The sequence below is a fragment of the Coenobita brevimanus genome, chromosome 51 (genome assembly GCF_032717465.1).
Source record: "Coenobita brevimanus isolate Jiangsu-jjx chromosome 51, ASM3271746v2, whole genome shotgun sequence".
In the NCBI taxonomy this organism is placed as follows: Eukaryota; Metazoa; Arthropoda; class Malacostraca; order Decapoda; family Coenobitidae; genus Coenobita; species Coenobita brevimanus.
Genome location: NC_137004.1, coordinates 37219861 through 37243564, shown reverse-complemented (window position 1 = coordinate 37243564; position 23704 = coordinate 37219861). Strand labels below are relative to the sequence as shown.

At 40.2% G+C, this 23704-nt stretch overlaps 2 protein-coding genes across 6 annotated transcripts in view; one reads left to right on the top strand and one right to left on the bottom strand.

Annotated features, from left to right (window-relative positions):
• The first annotated feature begins 820 nt into the window (after positions 1–820).
• Positions 821–10812, top strand: LOC145400216 (putative methyltransferase-like protein 24). The gene is made up of 8 exons (XM_080272731.1): positions 821–906; positions 5177–5266; positions 5608–5897; positions 7884–7972; positions 8324–8500; positions 9090–9191; positions 9753–9933; positions 10640–10812. Exons 1-8 carry the CDS (start codon positions 821–823, stop codon positions 10810–10812), a joined length of 1188 nt encoding a protein of 395 aa, XP_080128857.1.
• Positions 10813–14141: 3329 nt separating this feature from the next.
• Positions 14142–23704, bottom strand: part of LOC145400261 (uncharacterized) — a 48220-nt gene continuing 38657 nt past the window's right edge. For 3 of the 5 annotated variants that reach the window (XM_080272789.1, XM_080272788.1, XM_080272787.1), the window contains exon 4: positions 14142–14938. In XM_080272789.1, the coding sequence (XP_080128915.1) occupies positions 14935–14938 (4 nt within the window). In that variant the 3' untranslated portion in view covers positions 14142–14934. Of the gene's footprint in view, positions 14939–22151; positions 22314–22369; positions 22418–23704 lie in introns of those variants that run through there. The other 2 variants (XM_080272790.1, XM_080272786.1) reach the window with 2 other exon arrangements.

Here is a 23704-nt window from a genome sequence, read left to right as displayed (position 1 = left end):
AAGGTAGAGAGTTCGCGCCCTACCCGGGCAGCCGCCCTGCTGGAAGGGGTAGCGCTCTCCTGTCGCCTAACGATGTAGGAGCCGTACCTTTGTGGCTTAGATCTCTCCGCTCTGGCCGAAGGGTCGGAAGTTCGAGTCCACCTAAGGGTCATTGGTAGACATCAGGAAAGGCATCCGACTATAAAGTGCTACACGCTCCAAAAACAAGTCCTCTACCCAGGGGCAACGCCTTAGCCCTTAGCGGGGAAGAAAAAAAAAAAAAAAAGAGAACACGCCGTGAAACATATATAAGTAGTTTATGTATTTTATTATTATTATTATTATTATTATTATTGTTTTCATTAGTAGTAGTAGTAACGGTAGTAGTAGTAGTAGTAGTAATAGTAGTTGCAGTAGTAGTGGTACAGACTATCAAGAAAGAGCATGTGTTACAACGATGATAAAACGTCTTTACTGTTTGCCATTCAGATCACCCGGTGTTATTGGCGCAGCTGTATCTATGAAATCCGTATATAACCAGAACCAGTAACATCTGTGCTGCTTGTGTGTGTGTGTGTGTGTGTGTGTGTGTGTGTGTGTGTGTGTGTGTGCTTATGTATATGAATATGTATTTATGACTATTTGTATGTACTGTATGTATATAATCATGTTTGTATGTATAGGTGCGTATAGGCTAGATATAGTCTGAATGCCTATGTACGAGTATGCATGGATGGATGGATGCAAGTATGTATGAAGTATGTGTGTATCGTGTGAGCATACAGTCACTCTCTTATGTAGGGAGCATCTCGTGAATCCAAAGAAGTTTGTACCAGTGAATATGAAGCTTATTAGATATCGCTCGGCCACGGTGAGTCTGTTCACCGAGGGTTACCGAGAGACACCGATGGCCACTGGAAAAGCATGGTTAGTTTAGGTAAGTTTAGGTTACTTTAAGTTGGGTGGCACTCGGTGTTCTTAGTGAAAAGGCAGACCCGGTTAGACGGCTCTCGGTGATCCTCGGTGAAAAGACCTACGGTTCCTTAGCCTACCATTTTCTTATTTTTCTGTACACAAGACGATGATATTTTTTAATGTGATTTATGTACTGTACGTCGATGCCGAAAGACAAAACGAACATACAAGAGAATAATAAAGTGGCTCTCGGTGCCACTCGGTGAAAAGACCTACCCCTCGGTTATTATCTGAAGGTGAAGAGGATGGGGTCATGGATGGAGAGACTGGTTTGGTAGAGACCAATACCGCAGAAGTAGCAAGCAGCAGAGCAGAACAGGGTACTGTCAAGTACACTTTTATATATATATACCATGCTAATAGAGGGTGTTGATATTGTAATGTACTCTGGAGGAAATAGGTGTTTAATATACCGGTACATTAACTGAACATGTGGTTGTTCGATCGTTACAGAGCATCTCTGGGAAACTAAGGGGAAATGAGGGGTGGCCCTACAGTAATGTAGTATGGACAGTGACGTATTGTTTTTGTTAACTCTTATACCCTATGACACCACATTTCCAACTATGTAAGCTAGTAATATAGAGCTATCATATTGGTTTTGAATTGATTCGTTAGCTGATATTATGAAATCTTACATTAGCGCCTTTGCACTCATGAAATAGTGCTTCGAAAATGGAGAGAATTTCTCATCAGTGTGAGGGTAGGATACGCCTAACATCAGCCTTTCAAATGTGGCGTAATCCACTGCGTGCCTTCTCATAAAGGCATAAGGTGAAAGACAAGTTCCCTAGTTCATTTTTCGCCTCTCGATATTATAATACTAGCTCCTTATTTTCGTATCATCCATTCTTCCCCTGGACAGCAGCATGTTCTTACATATGCCACCGTGTCTATCTATCTGTTGCCAGACGTCTCAATCCAGTAAGGGGTGTGCACAAACAAATCGCCTCCAATGTTGCCCTCTCCAACGCCATTTCACTGCCTTGCTCCCAGTTCACACACCCCTCTCTCATATACCTCTCCACTCCATCCCTTCATCTCATCCTAGGCCTCCCCCTCCCTCTCCCCCCCTCTACCTCACTCGCATACACTTTCCTTGTTAGTCTCTCGCTCTTCATCCTCTCCACATGGCCAAACCACCTCAATGTATTTCTCCTAGCGCTTTCTGTCGTATCCACACCACTAAGCACCTTCACTTCCTCATTTGTTAGTCTGTCTCTCCACCTAACTCCACATGCTCCTCCCAAATAACTCATTTCCACTGCTCTCACTCTTAATTTGTGTCCTTCCAACAAGGTCCAAGCTTCACTTCCATACGTTAGAGTTGGTATTAAAATACTGTCATGCAGTGACTTTTCTACTTCTATGCTCACTTCACTGTTCCTTATCATTGCTTTAAAAAAACCAACAACCCTCCTTCCCTGTTGTACCCTTTCAAGCACTTCACTCTCTAAACTTCCATCCTTACTCATCACACTACCTAAGTACACAAACGCACCCACATTTTCCATTTCCTTCTCATCCAACCTTCACTTCACATTCAGTGACTTCATTTCTCTCGAAGACTATAACTTTACTCTTCCCTACATTCACCTTTAGATTCCGTTTCTTACACACTCTCCCAGACTCATTCGTCCAACCTTGCAGCTCCCCTTCGTCTTCACTCAGCAACACAGTATCATCTGCAAACAACAGTGCAGGGACTTTCCAAATACTGCCCTCTCATTAAGGCCGCTTCAACATCCACTGCCCTACCTTGTACCTCCGTTATAACCCCATCCATATACAGATTGAACAACCATGGAGACATGACACATCCCTATTTCAAGCCAACCTTCAAATAGAAAAATTCACTCAATTCACTGTCCACACGCACTGCAGCCTTGGCACCCTCATACTCTTCATGGCATTCAGCAACTTCCCATTTACTCCATATATTCTTAATACTTTCCACATTCCTTGTCTATCCACCCTGTCATTTGTTTTCTCCAAATCCATGAAGGCCGCATACAACTTCTTTCCTTCACTAGAAACTTTTTCACTAAAGACATAAGAATGAATATCTGATCTACACAACCCCTTCGCCTTCTTAAAACCTCTCTGTTCTTCTCCAACTAATTACTTTGTCATTTCCCTAACTCTATCAAAAAGTATCCTACCATATACTTTTCCTTATTACACTAAGAAGACAAATGCCCCTATGATCACCACACACTTCTTTTTCCCCAATATGTCTAGACATTAATATTCAGAAACACCATGATTATAAATTACTCATCTCCTACCATTACGAACGAATGCTGTTTAACTAGTAATGACATAACATGCCATTATAGCTTACATGACTCACACTTGTGCTTAGGAAACAAATTGCACATCATTAACTCACCTCCCCTTGACCACACTCACTCGTGTTATAACTGGAGACCAAAATTAGCTTTGACTGTTGCTGGTTGTCGCCTAAGTGAAAATTTTTACTTGACTCAAAGGAAACCGCTATATCGGTAACTATTTAGTCATTTGGCTTAAATCCCATCTCTCTTTCCATATTTTTAAGTTCCCGTCATTGCTGTTCCCTCTCCCTGCCCTCAAGTCTATGACCCCCTTCCCCTCCACCTTAAGTTCATGATCATGCTCCATCTGTTGAGCTAGGGAGGAATTAACGTTCGGTGCTTCATATCCACAGGTTTAGTTTTCTCTGGGGTCACGAGATGCATCTGAAGAGAGTGACTGTACGATTGAAATTATCTAGGTACAGTTTATGTAGTGAACAGAATGATGCATACTGTTATTGTATACATAATGATAAGTGGAAACACACACACACACACACACACACACACACACACACAGACGTGCGCGCGCTCACTTTATGCATCTCTCTCTCTCTCTCTCTCTCTCTAACCGGAGCAAACAAATTTTCCATTTCTGCTATGTCTCAGCTATGATTAATATTCACAGGACAGACAAGGAAGAAACATCGAAAAATCATCCCAAGTCTGCTGTTCTTCCTGCAAAAACCAAGTTATAGATGCTGCAAGGAGGTGACTGTAGGTATATCTATAAATATCCTTTTTTGTACTAGTAAGAAAAATGTCATAATTACGAGGGAGCTTCTTTTTTTCGTGAATACAGTTTAGATCTATGGGTAAGTATATATACTGAGTAATGTCAGTATAATCATAATAATAATAATAATAATAATAATAATAATAATAATAATGAAAGAGAAGCAATCGGGAGCCGAATGCTTATCGCGCGCCAGAACATACTGTTGGCCAAGTTACAAGCTACTTACAAACCAGATGTGAAGAAACTACGAAAAACTAAGGAATTCAGCCACGCGTTTCCCCCCACACCAATTCATATTTTAAAAAACTAGTTGAACTTTGGCGACCATTTTGGTGACCTTGGCCTTGACCCCGATTGCCCATTTTCGAACTCATCCAAGATATTGGCCATATCTTGATACCCTGAAGATTTCATGTTGATAGCTCAAGCCGCTCACGAGATACAATGGGAACACACAAACACACACACACACACACACACACACACACACACACACACACAGGCGCGGACAAAAACATTATCGCTCTGCCTTGGGAAAGGCGGGCGATGATAATAATGATAATAATAATAACAATAGTAACCAGTATGAAGCATGTTTTCAGCCATAAGAAGCGAGCGAGGTTTTGTGATTGTATTCCCTTCTGGGCAATGTTATAATGCGAAAATGGTAATGTCAATATAATAATTATAATAATAATAATAATTCATTCATTCATTCATTCATTGCCAGACGCCATGTATCCCACACGGGGTGGCCAAGGGCTTAGAGTTAATTGTTTTACGCCAATAATAATAATAATAATAATAAAATTATAACCGGGATGAAGCGTGCATTCGCCCATAACAAGCGAGAGAGCTTTAGTAATTGTTCTCCCTCCTGAACAGTGTTGTAGTGCGATAATGGTATTGTGAATCATGAAATATAAAACTTAAATGATAGATGAAGCACCTAAAGAGAGAGGGAGGAAAAAAAATCACTGTTCTTGCATTATTAGGTAAAAAGTTATTGGCCTCTGAAAAGCGTGAGGGTCTCCTCTGGTCGTGCAGTTCCTAACAATTTTCAGCCCAAACACCACAGTAAACATTGCTGCTTGGCTCACTGGCTCGTACAGAGATAATAATGCCCCGTTTTCTTTTCCATCCACAGGCCCAGCTCCACCAAAATGAACACCAATGTCCGCGTCAACTCTGCCTCTGTAATCATTGGTTTCCTTGCTGGCTGTCTTGTGTGTCTCACGTAGGTATACTGTGTGTGTGTGTGTGTGTGTGTGTGTGTGTGTGTGTGTGTGTGTGTGAGAGAGAGAGAGAGAGAGAGAGAGAGAGAGAATAATTGTGTGTGTGTGTGTGTGTGTGTGTGTGTGTGTGTGTGTGTGTGTGTGTGTGTGTGTGTGTGTGTGTGTGTTTAATATAAATGTATAAAAAGAGTCAAGCAGGCAGATAAGCAGATGGATAAATAGACTGCTAAAGTGGCAGATTAATAAATAGACAGACAGACAGACAGACATAAACAAAAGAAAGAAAGATATGGCTACATCGGTAAAATAATTTTCAAACAAAAAATGATCCTTTCTGTCCCAGGTGGATTCAGCTGACTCGTTCCGGTACCTCGGAGCTTCGAAACTTCCCACCGCCACCAGCCCGACCCTACCCTCCACAGAAGACCGTGCCAGGGCGTGCCAATTCGGGACTTCAACCTCAACCTCAGCTTCAACCTCCAGCAGGGAAGAATCGACCTTCTGGCAGCCCTAAAGTTGGTGGCTCTTCCGAAGTTGGTGCCAAAAAAGTCGACGGCACAAGTGCATTGAAGTCCTCTAGAGACGGGGCCTTCTATCCCGAGGCCTTCATCGCTAAGGACGACGAGGACTGGAGTATGGAAAAGTGTCAAAGTCGTGTTTTAAGTCCCCCCCCCCCAAAAAAAAAAAAAGTACGTCTCTAACTGTGATTAAAATGGTAGTCCTTCATGGGCGAATTATAAGAAATTTCAACACATCAATAGTAGTGATCCATGGAACCATGAACTGCGGAAATTATCACTGTCTGACATAAATTAGACATACTTCAATTCAAATGCCAAACAAGATGAAGTTTATGGTAGGGAAAACTGTCATTAACATGCCTCTGTTCTACTATCGCGACCAAAATTTGCTGAAACTTCCCAGATCCTTGCCAAGATAAAGATATAAGGTAACTCTTCAATGGCGAATATCAACACTTTTTACTTACTCAATACGATGACGCCCTGTGTATATCATTTCTCCTACCACTAAATTCCTCTCTGATTAGATGTGAAATCTCATCGTGAGGAGGGTAGAAATATACCCCACCGGGAACGAGGAGTAAATATAAACCAAGTCATATTAGTGAAAGGGCGTATGTTACGTCAGACCCTTTACTACAATGACAATATTGTTGACGATTTTATTCAACTCTAAAAATCATATTTAGAAATCTTAACTGCACCCTTAATTACTGAAGGTCGTATACGGAACACCTGTGATTATGACGGATGGTTACCTGCAACCCATATTACAGAACGCAGTCAGCAGCCACATAGGAAAGCCAAATACTGGGTGAGAGAGAGAAGCAGGTTAGAGCTTGAAATAAAGAACACAAGCCTGAAATAAAGAAGTCTAGATCTAACCTGTCTCTCTTCCACCCAACATTTCCTCTTATCACTATGGTTTATCTACAAGGCTTATACTTTCCGTCATCATCACGTACCTCAAAAATCATAATCGACAGTCTGGGGTGTGATTCCCACTTTGCGATTTCAGGTTTAAGCATATAACTTCCATAGTGAGGGGCTTTATTTGGGTAAAAATCTAGCCCCTACAGTTCAATCTTAACTAAGCAAAATAAGACAGCTCGGAGGCGTATGTAATAAGACGACAAACAGGGCATCGGACTGGAGGGTGTAAATCGCAAAGGGGAAGGCAGGATCCTGAGTTCTGACGCTCTTGTGACGGAGATTGGACGTGTTTGGCTCTCCTGTGTTGCTGTTGACTGCACTCTGTAGCGTGGGAAGCAAGCTAATCATACCCGTTATCCCCTGGCGTTCCATAAAGAGCCGTCAGAAAATTGTGGCTTGCATTCCACCTCACGATTAAATATTCGATTTCTTCTCATTGATGACGTGGTTTGTAGGTTATTCATGCTGGTGTCGGACGATTTTTAGCTAGATTATGAAAGCCCCGTGGTAGTGAGGGGATTCATGAAGGCTATCTCTCCATCTCCATTAGTCTATCCAGAGCTGAAGCCAGAGTGGTCGATATATTACGTTTCTCTTCCACACCAACGGGCTACTTCTCATGTGTGGTGCGAACGGCTGAGTCAGAGTTATCAGTGTCTACACTGCATCATTTATTCAGTTCCCACCCCACTGCCATACCCACGCCCACACCAACAGACTGAGCTGTCCCTGTAACACACAAGATACCACCTGTTGAGTTTCTAGTGGAGCGCTACTTACGAGCCTCCTTGTATATACGCCTGGCAGTAATAAGAACAAAAGAAAAAAAACAACGTCACCACACCGAAGAAGTTAAACACATGGCCACAGTACTGTGCTTACTCCAACTTGGCCTAATTTTCGTCCTTTCTCATCTCATTTCCCGTAGCTCTGTAGCAGAAAGAGACTGTACTACCCATCTGCATACGTTCCATAGCACTTCTCTGTGACTAGCACTATAATCTAATGCCAACCTCTCCTTACACCTCAGGATGGAGGAATGGGAGTTTTAGGCCTAGTTAGAGTAAAAAACATATCTTCAAACACTCCCAGAGGTCATTACCATACACTCGATATGTCAACCTTTGTCACCTCATTGATTGCTCCCCTCCTGTTTGCCCTCCAGAGAAGAAGAAATGCCCCCTGAGACAACTGACAAATATTGAAGATCTTTTTAGCTACATTGACACCCGCAGATTCATATGTGAGAAGCCGGTGAGTATGTTCTTTTTTTCTCTCTCTCTCTGTGATGTTAACTTTACTACGATGATGGATTGTTTTCTTATGTTCTGGGTGACAAATGGTACTTTTTTACATTGTTCTTGTCTTCCTTATCATCTTCATCATCATCACCATCATTGCCAACATCATTATCATCTTCATTATCATTATCATCATTACTAACAGCCTTCGCCATCGTCATCGTCGTCCTCCTCCTCCTCATTATCATTATCATAGTAACATCCTTTGTCCTCCTTACCACCACCACCACCACCATTATCTTCACCACCACCACCATCATCATCATCATCATCATCATCATCATGTCTCCTCTCTACCACACAGGTCATGCTAGGGGGAAATCTAAGAAAATTCGGCCGCTATTTGGAAATCGTAGGTGAGAAGTGGGTGTGCATGAGTGACAAGTACAACGTGAAGAAAGGAGACTGTAAGGTGTTGTCGTTTGGCATCTCTCAGGACTGGACCTTCGACGATGCTATCTCCACCAAGTATGGATGTCAGGTAGGAGTTTGGCTTCTTCGTCCTTCTGTCTGTTTAATTGCAGTTCTATTCCTAAACTTGCTTATTTAGAGAGTAAGTTCTTTTTTTTTTTTTTTTTTTAATCAAAGCCCTATCACACAGAAAGCACTGAAACTTCTGTGTAATTTGTGTAACTCTCAAACTCTTCAGTCCTCTGACGTGTTTTTCCATTTTGATTTTGCTATATACAGTAGACTTTTTCTGCTCTGGAGAGATCTTTTTTTTACTGTAGGGTGTGGATATAACACTCACTCACCTCTGCACTAGTGGTGAAAAGGAGAACCATCCAGGGCGGAACTGCCTGGTAATACAAACGCCCTCATCTCCCCCACCTCCTCTATCTCCCGAAAGATGATGGACAGCAAGGGAAGGGAAGTTTCAGCCTGCAGTCAACTGGGTTCACGTTTCAAATGAGCCTACTGCTTCAGATACTACTACCACAATTTCTACACTACTCGGTTATTCTTCCAAGCTATAAAAAAAGAAAAAGAAAAAACACACTCGCTAGATTTTAAACTATACATGTACAAAAAAAAAGTTTAGTGTACTGAACAGATTAATTCTTTCTCAGGTGTACGCCTTTGACCCGACCATAGGCATGCCCGACCACAACCGCTCCGACAACATTCAATTCTACAACCTGGGCATCTCCGGGACCAAACGCGGGAACAGGGTGAGAGAGTGAGGAAGATCAAGCGTGGAGGTCGATAGGGTGATACGGAGTTCGGGTGGTGAGGATGGTGGTGACTGTGGTGGTGTTTGAGAGGAGGGGGAAGGGGCTGTGGTATATGATGGAGATGTGGCGATGGCTGTGGTATCTGATGGTGGTGGTGGTGGTAGCTGTGGTGGTAGTCGTGGATTGTGATATTAATGGTGGTTGTGGTGCCAGTGTTATGATGGCGTGATGGTAGTAGTGGAATGTGAAGGTGATTGTATGTATGTGTGGTGGGAATGTGGTGGTGGTGGTGGTGGTTGTAGGGGTGGTATTTGAGGTGGTGTTTATGGTAGTTGTGGCAGTGATGATGAATGTGTTGATAACTATGAAGGTGGTTGTGCTGTGTGAAATTGGTGGTAGTTTTGATGGCCATAGAAGTGAGTGTAACTACGATGATGGTTGTGGTAGTTTTGATAGTGGTGTTGTAAGTGTTGGTAATTATAATAACATTCTTCCTCTCTCTCTCTCTCTCTCTCTCTCTCTCTCTCTCTCTCTCTCTCTCTCTCTCTCTCCTTTCAGATGGACAGGTACATCAACATCCTCAAAAAATTACACCTGGAAAACGCCACCATCGATTTTCTGAAGCTTGACGTTGAAGGGTACGAGATTGGAGTCTTCCAGGACGTGCTGCTGACGACCCCTAACCTGCTGAAGAATGTCAAGATGATCGGGGCAGAGCTACATGACCTGAGAGGGCAAAGTGAGTGCGGGAGTATTTGATTAATCTATGCCAATACTGCCCCTGCGTTACTCAAGCAGTTCTGATTTGCTAGGCGCGCGCACACGAATACGTGCGTGCGTGCGACTGTGTGTGTGTGTGTGTGTGTGTGTGTGTGTGTGTGTGTGTGTGTGTGTGCAAAACTCAGACACTTTTTATCCTATTTTAACCAAACTTGGTGGAGGGCGGAGGGACAGCCATGACGTTAGCTTACTATTTTTGAGAATATCAGGTTAGAGGTCAGTGTCACAGGGCTAGGTCAAAGTTTGTCCAAGCAAGGTCAGCTTATGCCGTTTTGATTTGATTTATATCAAGCTTAGTGGAAGGGTTGAGAGTAATCCAAGAATGAAGAGATTCGACTTTGAGAACAGTTAAAGGCCAAGGTCACATGGCAAGATGAAAGACAATCCGTGCGACTGCGTGTGAATAAAATAAGTACTTTTTATCTGATTTACACCAAATTTGGTGAAGGCCAAAGACCCTTGGTTAGGGCCAGGGACCCGAGTGTAATACAGTAGAGTTTGGCCGTTCTAGTTTATACCCAAAATTTCGACAGCTGTTTCTTTATTTTCAGGATTTTGACAACCTTTATACTCCCAATATTTTGAATGCCATTTTTATTCCCAATATTTCAACAGCCATTTTATTGACTTCCAATGTTCTGAACGCCATCCACCTGGCTTTCCAGGACCTGGGAACATCCATAAACAGTACTGGAAGATTTTTCAGCTGCTGGACTGCCTAGGGTTCAAGGTGTGGTTCAGCGAGAAGAATCCCGTGAGGGGACTACACTTCCTCCTCCACGGAAAGGTCCGGGCCTGCTGCTACGAGGTGGTGTGGGCAAGGGATAAACAGTGGTGAGAATGGGAGAAATGGGAGCGAAAAAGAAAAAAAAATGGGAAGTAATGCAATGAGATTAAGGAAAATGGGTTTGAAGGACGAAATAGATGGTGAAGGGGGGAGAGAAGGGGAAGAAACTGGGGTAAAAAAAGAGAGAGAAAAAATTGAAACAGGACTAGACTGTGCGAGATGGATACGAAATAGGGCGAAACAGGACGAAGCTGAATGAAATGCAATGAAACGGGCAGAAACAGGGTGGGATGAGGGACGAAATGGGACAAGATGGAAACGAAATAAGACAAGATGGAACGAAATGGAACGAGAAGCAGGAGGGAATGAGAAGAACCGAGTGATGGAGCCTACACTACCGTCTCCATGCCAAAGTGCGGGCCTGGTGTTACATGTGAGCATGAACTGAAAGATAATGAGACGTCACGACAGAAGAGACGCAGTTTGGTGATAGGATGCTCTTTTCACTTTAACTGGGCTAAAAATTACTACCCGCCATTCTGAGAGCTGAGATATAACGACAAAATTAACACTTAAGCATGATGCTAGTCATAAACAAATATTATGGAAAGGATGCAGAGCCATCCTTTTAAATTCTCTGTTACTTAGCTACGCGAAACAGAGCAAATGGACGAAAATCTTGAAGTGAAAGTATAACAAGTGTAATTTGAGATCGTGTGAGTTTGGACCTTATTCTCGATAGGTTAAAATTTCGTAAAACCTCTTCCCCAGCTATATTTATTCGGGGCAAACCATGTCCACCTTAACTTCCAGAAGCTCCTGACTTACTTTCAGCTGAATAAAATCTTCCGGTGTCAGCCTAACTAAAATAGTGGGCTAACGCTATCACGAGAGGATTAATGGAAGCGGCAACAGCACTTAGGCTCATAACACTCACTCTCAGCTGAATGAAATAGTCTGGCGTTAGCTGGAAAAAAAAAAAGACCAATGTTGTCCCGACTGCGTAAAGTTTAGAGAGATAATCATAGCCTTCTCCTTGGCGCTTTAGTACGCATATTAAGCACTAATACTCTCTTTTATATTATATACGAGTATGTCTTTTAGTATCAACCTAATTTGCCCCATTAACGTACAACAAGGTCGGAAGGTGCAATATGAAAAATAAATTGCCGAGGAAGAAATGCTACGGAGCCTCTTACGCCACTTGCAATACAACTCTCAGTTCGTCAGTCATAATCTAGTCGTAACTCCTGCTTTGTTGACAAGTAACTGAGTGTCATAGTGTGAAAACTGAGACCTCTAAAGTGTGGAGAAGCTTCGAATTTTGTACAATGATTTCTGAAGTACGCGAATATGATTGGACATGTCTGACCTACCTGTGTCGTTGCTGCTACCATACTGTAATTTGGGATGCAGGTTAATCAAATCTAACAGTTACAGGTGTCCCACAAATGACCGTCAAAATTTAGAGGCTTCCTCATACCTTGCAGCTCTCAGTTTTGACATGGCCGCTCGTCTGTTTGTAGGCCATTCTTTGGGTTATATTTTTGTTGAATTTGATTTCATAGAGCTTATTCTGACCGATTTCTTTTTCTGCATATCAGACCTGAAAATCCTCTTGTATGTCACTAATGCATGTTCTGTCGATATTATAGAGCTAGAATGGCACTCAGCAGAGCGCATACCTCCGCCAACGCCCTGTCTCGCAATGTTAAAGTGAAAAAAAAAAAAATCCTGGATCCTCACCTTTATCCGGATCCGCACCAAAATTTCATGGAGTGTATTCTGGGCCAAGGTCCATTCTTCTACCAAGGTTCGTGGAAATCCGTCCAGCAGTTTTTGTGTAATCTTACTCACAAACCAACCAACAAACAAACGGACAGGGGTGAAAACATAACATCCTTGGCGGAGGTAAATATTAGTAGCATAGAAGAGAATTAATTTTCAGGCTCCTACACTCATTCTCAGCTGAATCCGTCGTCTGTCGATAACTGAAGTAGAATTAAAATTGTCCCTTCCATGTTAATCTTAGGCTCATCTGACACACTCTCAGCTTAATGGAATCGTCTGACGCTAGCCGACACAGAATACTAAGAGCTGTTTACTGTGATAGGGTTAAAAACTTCCTGTCTCATATTAAGTCAAGTTCTGTTGACACTATATAAGCATCGGCAACATAAAAGATTATATATCAAGATGTTCTACGCAAAATAAAAAACTAAGGGAAAAGTGTTATGAAATCTCTGTCACTGAGAATACGACTCGTTATATAAACACCATTTACTTATTTATTTATATTTTTTTACGTGCCATATTTATCTTCATGAGTCCGACGGCGCTTTGCACATTTTGTTCTTGCTATCTCCAGACAGCTGTATTCACTGCAGAAAAGATTTATCCAAAGAAGAGGGGAAGGTTATACAGAGCACCCATTACCCCCTTCATTACTAAGAACCTCCAAAAATCAGTAAAATCGTCTGGGTATACCAAAAATATAATACAAAAAACGCCATCGGATTGTAGGTATTGCTGTGAGTATGGACTGTGTGTTTTTATTGGTATGTTCTTATTTCCGCTCGAACTAAACACTGCTAATGTAAATTCTAAACTTTTCGCTATTTTTCCTCCTCTTATTCTTTACTTCCCCCAAAAAATGGAATTCCTCCGAGCTAGACCTTGTATTGGATCATGTAGCCCCGCTAGGTTACAGGAGCGCGCTACCACTCCCGGTACCACAGTCCTGGGCACTTTACCCAAAGATTCCATTCTAAAAGCTGAATTTTCTTACATTTCTTTTATATTATTTAAGGCATTTTGCACAATGAATGTAAGAGTAAATAACTGAAATCTGAATAACGACCATTTTGGGTTTATCAGTTTCATATATTAGACTTTTTCTGCATCAAGCTTTTCACATACAAAATTTGCTTATTTCACTGCGTCCACTTCACTCGTAAAGCATGTCCGTCACTTTTCTTCCTGACACATTATATAAAAGAAAATTATCTATGGGCACAGAAATACACTAAGCTTCTCCCAGTTTAGGAAAATTAGCCAACAAAGAAATGTGAAAAACAGAAGAGGTGAAATATCAGGCAAAGTTTCGTTCCCCAACTACTGTATATTCACTCCAATTGTGAACATAAATTAATTCTTTAGTTATGAAAATTTGTGCCACAACTAAGCAGGTATAGAGTCAAAATTTCTGCAAAAATATCACTACGAAGTAACCGGTTCCAAATGTATTAATATTTTCCATCTTTCCATACGGTACCTCCAGAAGAGAAAAGCGAATAATACATTTCATACATTAATTACCATATTAGGAGTAACGATAGGAATATCATGGACATATTTTAAGCAGGGTATGAGAAACACACTTCTTATCTGTAAATATTTATTCTGCATGACAGTGATGATGTTTTAAACACTTAGCACACTCTGCGTTGTCGTAACTTATGATGGCTGGCTTACAAATCTACTTATATTTAGAGTTTTGACTGGGGAAAAAAGAAGTTATCCAGATGACACTAATTCAAATATGCTGGTTATTGCTAGGAATTTCCTCGTAAGCTTTGTGATATTGTTGATATTTACAGATTTTTTCCCGATGGGTTTGTATGGAACATATGTGAATTTAGCTTTTTGAGGATGGACAGTCAAACATGTCTGGCAGACAGGTAGGTTTCTTCCAGACAGTATGCACTCTTGTTGCAGCTTCAGTGACATTCCATATGAGATCTCTGTAGGGCTGATCATGCGTGGGGGTAAGGCAATATCGTTCAGAGACATCCCAGTGATATGCTTCTGTTCTGTGCTGCCTATCAAAGGATTTTGCAGATAAAAAGCCAAGACTAGGAGTGATCATTGAATGCCCAGCCCCAGCGACATCACCCCTACAGAGTGACTGAGCCGCGGATATCGCCAGCGGAAGGCTCCTGCTGACGAGGTGCGGGGCTCAGGAAGACGGGCTCGGTTGAAGTCGCCCATCGTCGTCTCCGTGCCCTGGCAGGCACGAATCTATAGTAGTTGCCCGAAATTCCAATGGTGGTGGTGTTTACTGTCTGGGAAGATGTCAGTACGTGTGTGAGGGGGCTGGTGGGTGGTCTGGTAGCTGCTCCTCAACCGTTTAGTAGAATTCGTCATCAAAAGCGGCCCTCCTCATTGCCCGTCTCACCTGTGAGAGGGACGCAGAATTCATGTCCAGATGTCATTTTGTATGCAAGTGCTTGCATATATTTAATCCTAAATTTTATTTCAAACAACTTTGTTACTGATTGTACAAAAAAAATGCTTATGCTGTGAAATATATTGTGGAATTTACTTTTCTTTTCAAAATCTGCTTTGTATGGTTGGGCAAATTCATGAAAATTATGACAATTATTCAGAACATCAAACACTGCATGAACGGACTGATGCAGTTTATCATTTATTTCTAACAGCATCTCCTATTCATGTAATTAACTAATATGTAAGTTGTAGATAATTACATTATATTCTTTCTTGAAAGTATATCAAGTCTACAAAACAATACAATACATACTGGTGCTCCAACTGTAAGAGTGAAGTGTCAGCAAGTACAAGCAGACTACATGCTATTAAAACGTCCTACCAAAATTAGAAATTAAATAAAAATAAGCAGGACAGAGGTCACAGAAGGATGACGGCAGCCACTGAGGTGAATCAGTGGCCACTTCGGGAACAGTGCAAGGTTCACCCACACCAACTTCATATGAAAGGGTCACAGAGAGATAGTGTGTCGCATTCTTGATTATGCTGTGAGGTCAGAACGTTTCAGGATGAGCTGAAACAACCTAAGGGAGTTGGAAGGATTTACATAGGGATGTTTTGAGAAAGTTCAGGCACTACAGAGGAAGAATGTCTTAAACAGGGTCGTATAAAAAAAGTTTAAAAATTTTCAACCGAGTTGGAAAGATCTTAAAAGGACCAGTAATGTTACAGAAGGTGCTTAAGTGTTTTAAGGGATTTACATTAAAATAGAAAGAAAAAGAGAGATTTTAGAGCCTGCTGGGTACTGCAAAAGGCTTTAAAAAGCTTTTAAAGAGTTTAAATGTTTTTACTGGAAGTTACAGTCTTTAAATAAATCGTATGTAAAAAAAATAGTTAAAACATATTTAAAGACTCTTAAAGGTTAAATAGTTTTTTTTTAATCAGATGAATTTAAGAAATAGCTGTGAATGTTTTAAAAGGAATGAAAAAAATGTTTAATTAACTAATCAATTCACAAGTGAAATTGTTTTAAATTAATTTTAAAAATGATAAAAGGTACAGAGCTTTCAATAGATTCAAAAGCTTTTAAACAAATCCTGAAGGAAGTCAGACTAAGACTAGGATAATTTAAAAGTTTTACAATATTTCAAGGAATCTGTTTCACAATGAAAACAATCTGTTGTTGCTAAACAAAATTTGAAACCCCTTTAAAGACAACGTCTTGCTTTAGACTGCAGTCAAATATTTTTAAAGCAATAAGTTCCCAAATATGGCCAGAACGTTGTACTGACATTTAGAACTATTCACAGCAGTCAAAATGTTCAAAAATTATTACAGTAAGGCATATGGTTTTTTACCGTGGTGAGGGTTATTTAACGAATGCGACAAAAAACGTAACTTTTTTGACATGCAAAGAGTGGGCAGTGTAATAAATGATGAATAAAAAAGTGATGGTGATATTTGACGCAGACGCTGATGTTGGTATGGTAAATATGGTGATTTGGAAATTAAAGTCAACACAAGGAATATCAATGCTCAAAAATCCACGTAACTGGCTCTAAGAGATGTTTTACACTGTCATTTTTGCTTAATAATACCAACCTTTGCAGTACAAGGACGTTTTGTTTTGTTTATTTGTGCAACTTCCAAACACAGACCTGGTGGTAGTCACGTTCTAACCACAAAAGGTGCTTTAGAGATTATCAAAAACTGGAAGGATGCCTACACCTTCACCATGTCCGTTTTAACAAAATGGCCGTTGGACACCTAACAGTTAAAAAGGGACAAAATGGCTAAGATAAAGATGATACTGGTAATGATAAGATTATTGAAGACAATGTTGAAAAATATTTATATCATATTAGACAAATCACACTCTTCTTGTGACCCCTTCAACGATACTATCAAACAATTACAGGTCTAGTTCTGAAACCACTATCAAAAACTCTTAATCATCTTTTTTAGTAATTAAATAGCCGAGCTGATGACTAGGGAGTGTAAAACTTGGATCTAGTAGTGTTTCAGATATTAATGTTGACTAATATCTTATGTAATACAGGTCTCTAATATCGTACTGCTAGAAGTATAGATAAGAGGAGACCTGACATAATTTACAGCCATAGGTCTACAGTCACTTTTTACAGGATACAGTCAGTCAGTCAGTCAAACAGTTATTCAGTCAGGTAATCACGTCTCCGCAAACAGGTATGCCACCCTTGTTATAGATATCTAGATTCGCACAAGTTTTATCATTTCCTCTAAAACCAAGTTCAATATCGGTGAAGGATAGAACATTCTGAGGGAACTTACTACCTCACATAAAACAGGAACAGATACTATATACAGTGTATGTATATATATATATATATATATATATATATATATATATATATATATATATATATATATATATATATATATATATATATATATATATATATATATACACATATATATATATATATACATATATATATATATATATATATATATATATATATATATATATATATATATATATATATATATATATATATATATACAGATAGTCCCATTTTACCCTGTTCAGGATGTAGAACCCTGATATGACTTTACTGCAGTTCAGGACGATTAACCCTTTCACTGCTACTGGGATCCACTTGTGCCACTGCAGTTGGCGTAAATCTAGCAAGTTTTAAACTGCTTAAAAAAAAAATCACAATATTCCAAGAGTTAATGAGCATGTCAACTATATATAGGCACCATCTGGTCACCACCAACGCTGTCGCCATGTATTCATATACATCATTTATGTTCATATCTAATCATGAGTACATGAGTTTATTTTTTGTGTGAACATTGAGTAGTAATGAGTGGACAGTATACTCATATTCCTTACAATATCTCGTCGCTTCATGAAACACAAAGCTCATAAATCTACTGATGTCTCTGGCCTCTTTTCAATTACTATTAGTATTGGGAGGACGGGCTGAGGGAATAAAGGATCATAAATACGATAAGTTCGGCTCTTTCACATAAAGAAATGCATGCATTTACCTTTCAAATGATACTGCACATTTTGCCTGTTATATAGGTCATATCCTCGCATAGGAAAGACAACCCAAATACTGGAATGTGTATTCAAAGTCATCAGTCGGAATCGGAGCATCTCCGATAATTAGCAATTGGAAGGGACTGAATCAAGGGGTAATATGGCTATGGAAAAGTGTGCCAGACAGTTCTACAATTCTGCAAAGGAAAACAAATAAATTGCCATTTTCAAAACCTGATAAAATACCTCTGGCGCGGGTGTGATGGGATGGCAAAGAATTCAGGTTTTGGCAACGAAAGGGTTAAGATTGGTGACAAATGTAAAGTACTTATTCATAATGAACTGAAGTGTCTTTAGGTCCAGTGGAAACTAACCTGGTGTCAGAGAACTTCTCGAAGGCAGTCTGATAAAATCCGTGACTATTAGCTAATTTTGACCTGTTACTCACGAGATGTTCCTTATCAGCAAGTTCGGGTTTTTCTTTCAGTAGTAATGAAGCAGAGAACACAATCACAAATTTGTATGTTAAGTAGATCTTCCCTTTCTTGACACGTGTTAAGGCGGTTTATAAACCATAAAACTGCATATTAATTTCTTTTTAAAAAATTACTCTATCTTGAAATATTTGAAAGGTTAACCTTTTCAATGTATTGGGTTAAATCAGGTATTTTATTGTGGGTCATGCCAGAATTTATTTAGTTGGGGGAAGCCCCACACAGCAGCTGAGTTAACAGCCTACATATTACAATGGCAATCAACAATGATATGGCAAAAAGACAACATAATTTGGCTTTAGGCTCATTTTTGAACTCATAGTGGCAATCTAATATTCTATAACATGGGTACCATAAGGTGGACGTCCCCCTTTTTTGTATGTTTTAGGTCATATTTGTGTGAGAAGAGGTAACACATCCTCTGGGTCTCTTCACCTGCTGTTAAAACCATGTGCGGTTTACATATTGGGCCGCCTTCCCACCCAGATAACCCCAGGACAGGAATAAATTAGGGGACTGAAATAAAAAAGAAAAATACATGGATTAAAGCATAATGGGTTATTGTTTGATGGGTTTGAGTGTGGTCAGGTTTGGTTAAGAACTGAGGAAGCCTTGGGGGTTGTTATATGTGGAATAAAGAGGCAGTTGAAATTCAAGTACAAAAATTTCTCATGCTATAGACAAAACTCTGTGATCCTTTAAGCATGCTATCACGTTTTTATTCCATCTAAACATAAAAAGCTATGGATTTTAACTAGCAAAAAACCACATACGAGTAAAAAGCCAGGCTACATACAAAGGTCCTCAGAATCCATAAAGAAACACTGTAAGGTTGTAGCTTCTACAGAACCAAATCGGGCAACAGGAAGGGTGGCCGACTGGAGACTGGACTATAAGCAACATGTTCTACTTACGGCGGACAAAAAGTTTGGGAAGTTGGACATACACTTGGAACAGACTCATAGAGCAAAGTTGCAGCTGAAACACACAGCACTGCATGAATGGGATTTAATTCACATAAACAGTACTCATTAGAAAGTTGCACTCAGTAGTTATGGTCATTCAACAAGGTGCGCTCAATGAGTACATTCAATGCTTTAGGTGCGTACGGCTGCGTGAGTCAACGGCGACCTGAGACGAAATGTGTCGAATTCAAATACATTTCTCTGCGAGCCACTCAGGTCCACAAGAGAGTGGAACAGTGATGCTTTCGGAAGAAAACCATGCACTTGGAGGTAACCTATAATTCTGCTCGAAGAGAATTACAGATTAACTCTGAAACACTGACTATCCAAGTTGTCGGTCACGGACAATCCAAGTCTAAGAGAACACATCGCACACGGACAAGCTGGAGAAAGACAGAAACCAGCAGAGACCTTAAAATAAACTACAGCACGGGTACTAGAAACCAGACACTGCGAAGTTTCAAGTCTCAGAAGTCATTTGTTGAACAAGACTGCCAGACTTAGGTGTATGGGTGATCTTGAGTCTCATCCCTGTATTAATCCAATACCGGATATCTTTTTGTAGGGTGTAAGGAGGATCAAAGAAAGGAGATCCTATTTTCTTGTTCCCCATTCTTCTTTGAAACGAAAACCTTGGGCAACTGAGGCCAGATTCTATTATTAATTGTTTTAGACCTGTGGCCAGATTCTTAAAACTGTGAGTGCAAGAATTTAAGCAAACTCGCAAGTATTGGTTGTCACATGAGAATAAAATGTGTTTGACCTTTACATCATTGCTGAGTAGGCTCGTTTAGGTATCATACAGGCTAATCACCTTTTATCGTCACGCATTCCATAAATGGCATTCAAAGCTGGTAGGCTCTCAATCATCACAATCTTGATGTTTTAAAGATATAGCTGCAAGCTTCATAAAAGCATAAAAATACCCTACATGTTTTAAATGAACTTACTAGGGCAGGAAGGATCAAATCCAGGGAAATGGGATGCTTGATATTTTGCTCCTCCTTACAGTGAAAAAGAAACTAGAGTACAATGTCGTCTTTTTTTTTTATTTTATTAGTGCCAAGGCCTGATATTTTCAATCACTTTAGTAGTGACCTCTCATAGTGAAGGAGTAAATGCCTTTTTTTTTTTTTTTTTTTTTTTTTACTCTTCCATACCAGAGGCCTGTCCAGAACTGATTAAAAACGTCTGACAGTAGCATAAACAGAAAAGAAAAGGCATCACGGTACTAAGTGGATTAAGACTGGGGAGACATTGTAACCTGATGAGCCACCCGACCTGAGACGTACCCGCGAGCTGGTGACCTCACTGGACTCCTCCTTGGCCGTGGCATTCACTTCACTCGAGGTCAGAGCGGCACGGGTGGACAAAACTGAGGACGAGGACTTTTTGTCGCCGGCTGTGGCTAGCGCTGAGGAGGATTTCTGTTGGGGGGGGGCCAAGGACAGCTGTGCTTTTATGACCATATTTGCAAAACTGAGAGGGTGAGGAAAAAATCATGCCCAAGTGTTTGACAGTCATTTTATCTGTAACGCACGTGATATAGAATACTTTCATTTTCTGTTTAACTGATGCCCATTTTTCTGTAACGTGGCATCTAGATGGAACATGTCATATTCTTAGAGAAGTTCCCTAAATGACTATCAGAACATCAGGGCGCTGCCTGCACCTTCACCCTCTCTGTTTTACGAGTATAACCCGTAGGGCAATACTGTGAAGGATTTTCTAATTACTGGCGTACGGTCTTAGAAGTGATACCATGGAAGAGTTCCTGAATGTTTTTTGATACAGAAAGAATGCTAAAGTATGGTCTAAGAAGGACAGTGTGAAGAGCCCTTGGATGCTGTCGTAACTTTGTGTTTTGACAAGTTTTAAGAATCTGACATGAAAGTGAAGTCACTGATTTACAATGATGATGTATCTTATTCGCCTCCTGGAAGAGTTCGGCATATTTTTAAACTATTGAATGCAGTTTCATCTAAAATGAACGTACTTGTTCATAGTCTTTAAGTCTTCTGCTTATAAATTATTAAAACTTTCTTCTGTTGTTTCTGTCTTCCTTACCATTTTCCTTATTTTTTGTGGCAACAGGAAGCATCTGTTTTCTGTTTCTATTTTCGATAATCTACTAGCAGTTTCACTAAGTCAGCAATCAATTTCTTTACTTCAGTGTACAAAAGCCATGTGCTCTAGAAGTCTGTATCTTGGAGTGTGTTGTTCTCTTACATGTCCCGCGTGTGCACTATTAATGTGTCATTTCTTCTGCATCATCAGTTCAACCATTTCTGATTTATGTAACGTGTCTTCATTTTCAGAAATATCAACAAGTACAGGCTGCTCCAGTGCAATGAGTTTTGTGCTCTTGTTTTGACATTCTTGTACCTTTTCGCTGTTGCGCATTGGCTGTTTTTATTCCGACAGCTCATCAATGCCAAATTCCTCGCATGTTCAACTTCCCTTTCAAAGCTGCCGCCGAGTAAAATGAAAAATATACGCTACTTTCTATGGATTCAATGAGTGCTGGCCGTTGTTTAGCTGTTAGATGGTTAGGTGTTCTAGGAGAGTTACACCAGAAACAAAACGACAAGTGTGTGGAGTGTGTTACAGGGGCATGCACACTTACGAAAGAGATTTGTCAAGGGGCGTTGTGCATGATTAGAGCTGAAAAGAGTTAAATAATGTCGTGAAAACTAGGAACTAGAACTGGTGTAATGTTTTTGATCCGAATGGAGGGAGGCAAAATGGAAGAACTGGGTGGTGGTGGTGGTGGTGATGATTGTAGTGGTTCAAGATGGCAGAAGCAAAATAGAAGGTCGCCAGCATGAAGAACTACAAGAGAAAGATTTATTCTAATAGAATGCTCTCATTTGAGAACGGTGACTTACATGCAAATTAAAACTCTGAAGCGCATTTTATAAACGCCACAATGAACTCTGCAAGAAAAAGAATGTTAAATATATAGTGGACTCTGAGCTGCACTTTGTATTTCCACACGAAGAAAGGACAGGTCGAGGATCAAAGACTGCTGCTCATTTTAAAAGGACAGAGTGAATGAAGTAAGAAAGACTCCTTTGCCAGAGTATGGGAGAATAACTTAGTGTATGAAGAAGAATGGCTTGAATACAGAAGAAATAAGTCACTCAGCAAAAAGAATATACAAGAACACCATGGAGAAAATGTCTAAAGATATATATACTCCAATTCACTTACATCACTCGCAGGTTCATACGTCTCTTCTTTTTCGTAATATACAGCCACTGACATTTGAGACACAGCATAATTATAAATACCCTGGCTGACAGTTCTTGTGGTGGAGCTCCCTGCATCAGATAAAAAGAGGAAGGTCCTTTCCTTCACTCTGTATCTATGGTTTTGCTGTTATAGTTTTTAAAGAGAAGGAATTCAAGCCTGAAAACCTGCAAAAATCGTCCCATTCAAAAAAATCTAAGCAACTAAAAGACAGAATGACAAAAATACCAATTTGAGACGCCTGGGTTATGAGTCAAGACTGGGAATTTTGTGTTATCCCCAGGCTAAAAATATCTGAAGATGTAACTCTTAATCTCATTGTTTTAAAAATTGAAATTTGCACCTTTACTACCAGTTACATTAATTGCTATTTGGATGTGCAAATAATAAGTGAATAAGATGCGGCAAATCAAAATAATTCGGTTGACCTCTTTGGTGGTATATTTAGAGATCATGCAAGCTTGGAATAGGATTAAGTTAGAAACGAGGCAAGAGTCCCTGATAGCTAAAATGAGTCAGTGCCACATGTGCTAAGTCTATTGTCTGTCACTGCTGGTTATGTCAGTGTATTGTAACTGAGGCACTGCTATGTACCTGAAAAATGACATCACTGATTCTAGGTAATAGCTGTGTTAGCAATGATCTGTGCTGTAATATACCGATGGTGAAACTGTGGCATCTCTCTTAAATCTTACTTTTTATTTCTGTCTCCATGTAAGCTAAATCATTTGCTATAACATGATAAGCTGTCCCTAAAATTCAGCAAAATGTCAAAACGTCACTGCATCTTTGATCCTAGACCTCGTAGCCCACTGTTTCTACGTACGAAGCAATGAATGTTAAGGTGGGAGTCTGTTTGGATCAGCTTTAACATGCCACGTTATAACCCCGTGAGTCACATAGGAGAGCTGGAGACGGCAACATTAGAGATTAAAGAGGCGTCGCAGCTGTGAGGGTCAGGGAAGGTGGGG

What these genes read in the sequence shown, in the direction of transcription:
- LOC145400216 (XM_080272731.1), top strand. Translation starts at nt 821, where the DNA reads ATGAAGCTTATTAGATATCGCTCGGCCACGGTGAGTCTGTTCACCGAG. An exon ending in GGCTGTCTTGTGTGTCTCAC is followed by an intron (nt 5,267 to 5,607) that starts GTAGGTATACTG and finishes TTTCTGTCCCAG; the next exon opens with GTGGATTCAGCTGACTCGTT. An exon ending in GATTCATATGTGAGAAGCCG is followed by an intron (nt 7,973 to 8,323) that starts GTGAGTATGTTC and finishes TCTACCACACAG; the next exon opens with GTCATGCTAGGGGGAAATCT.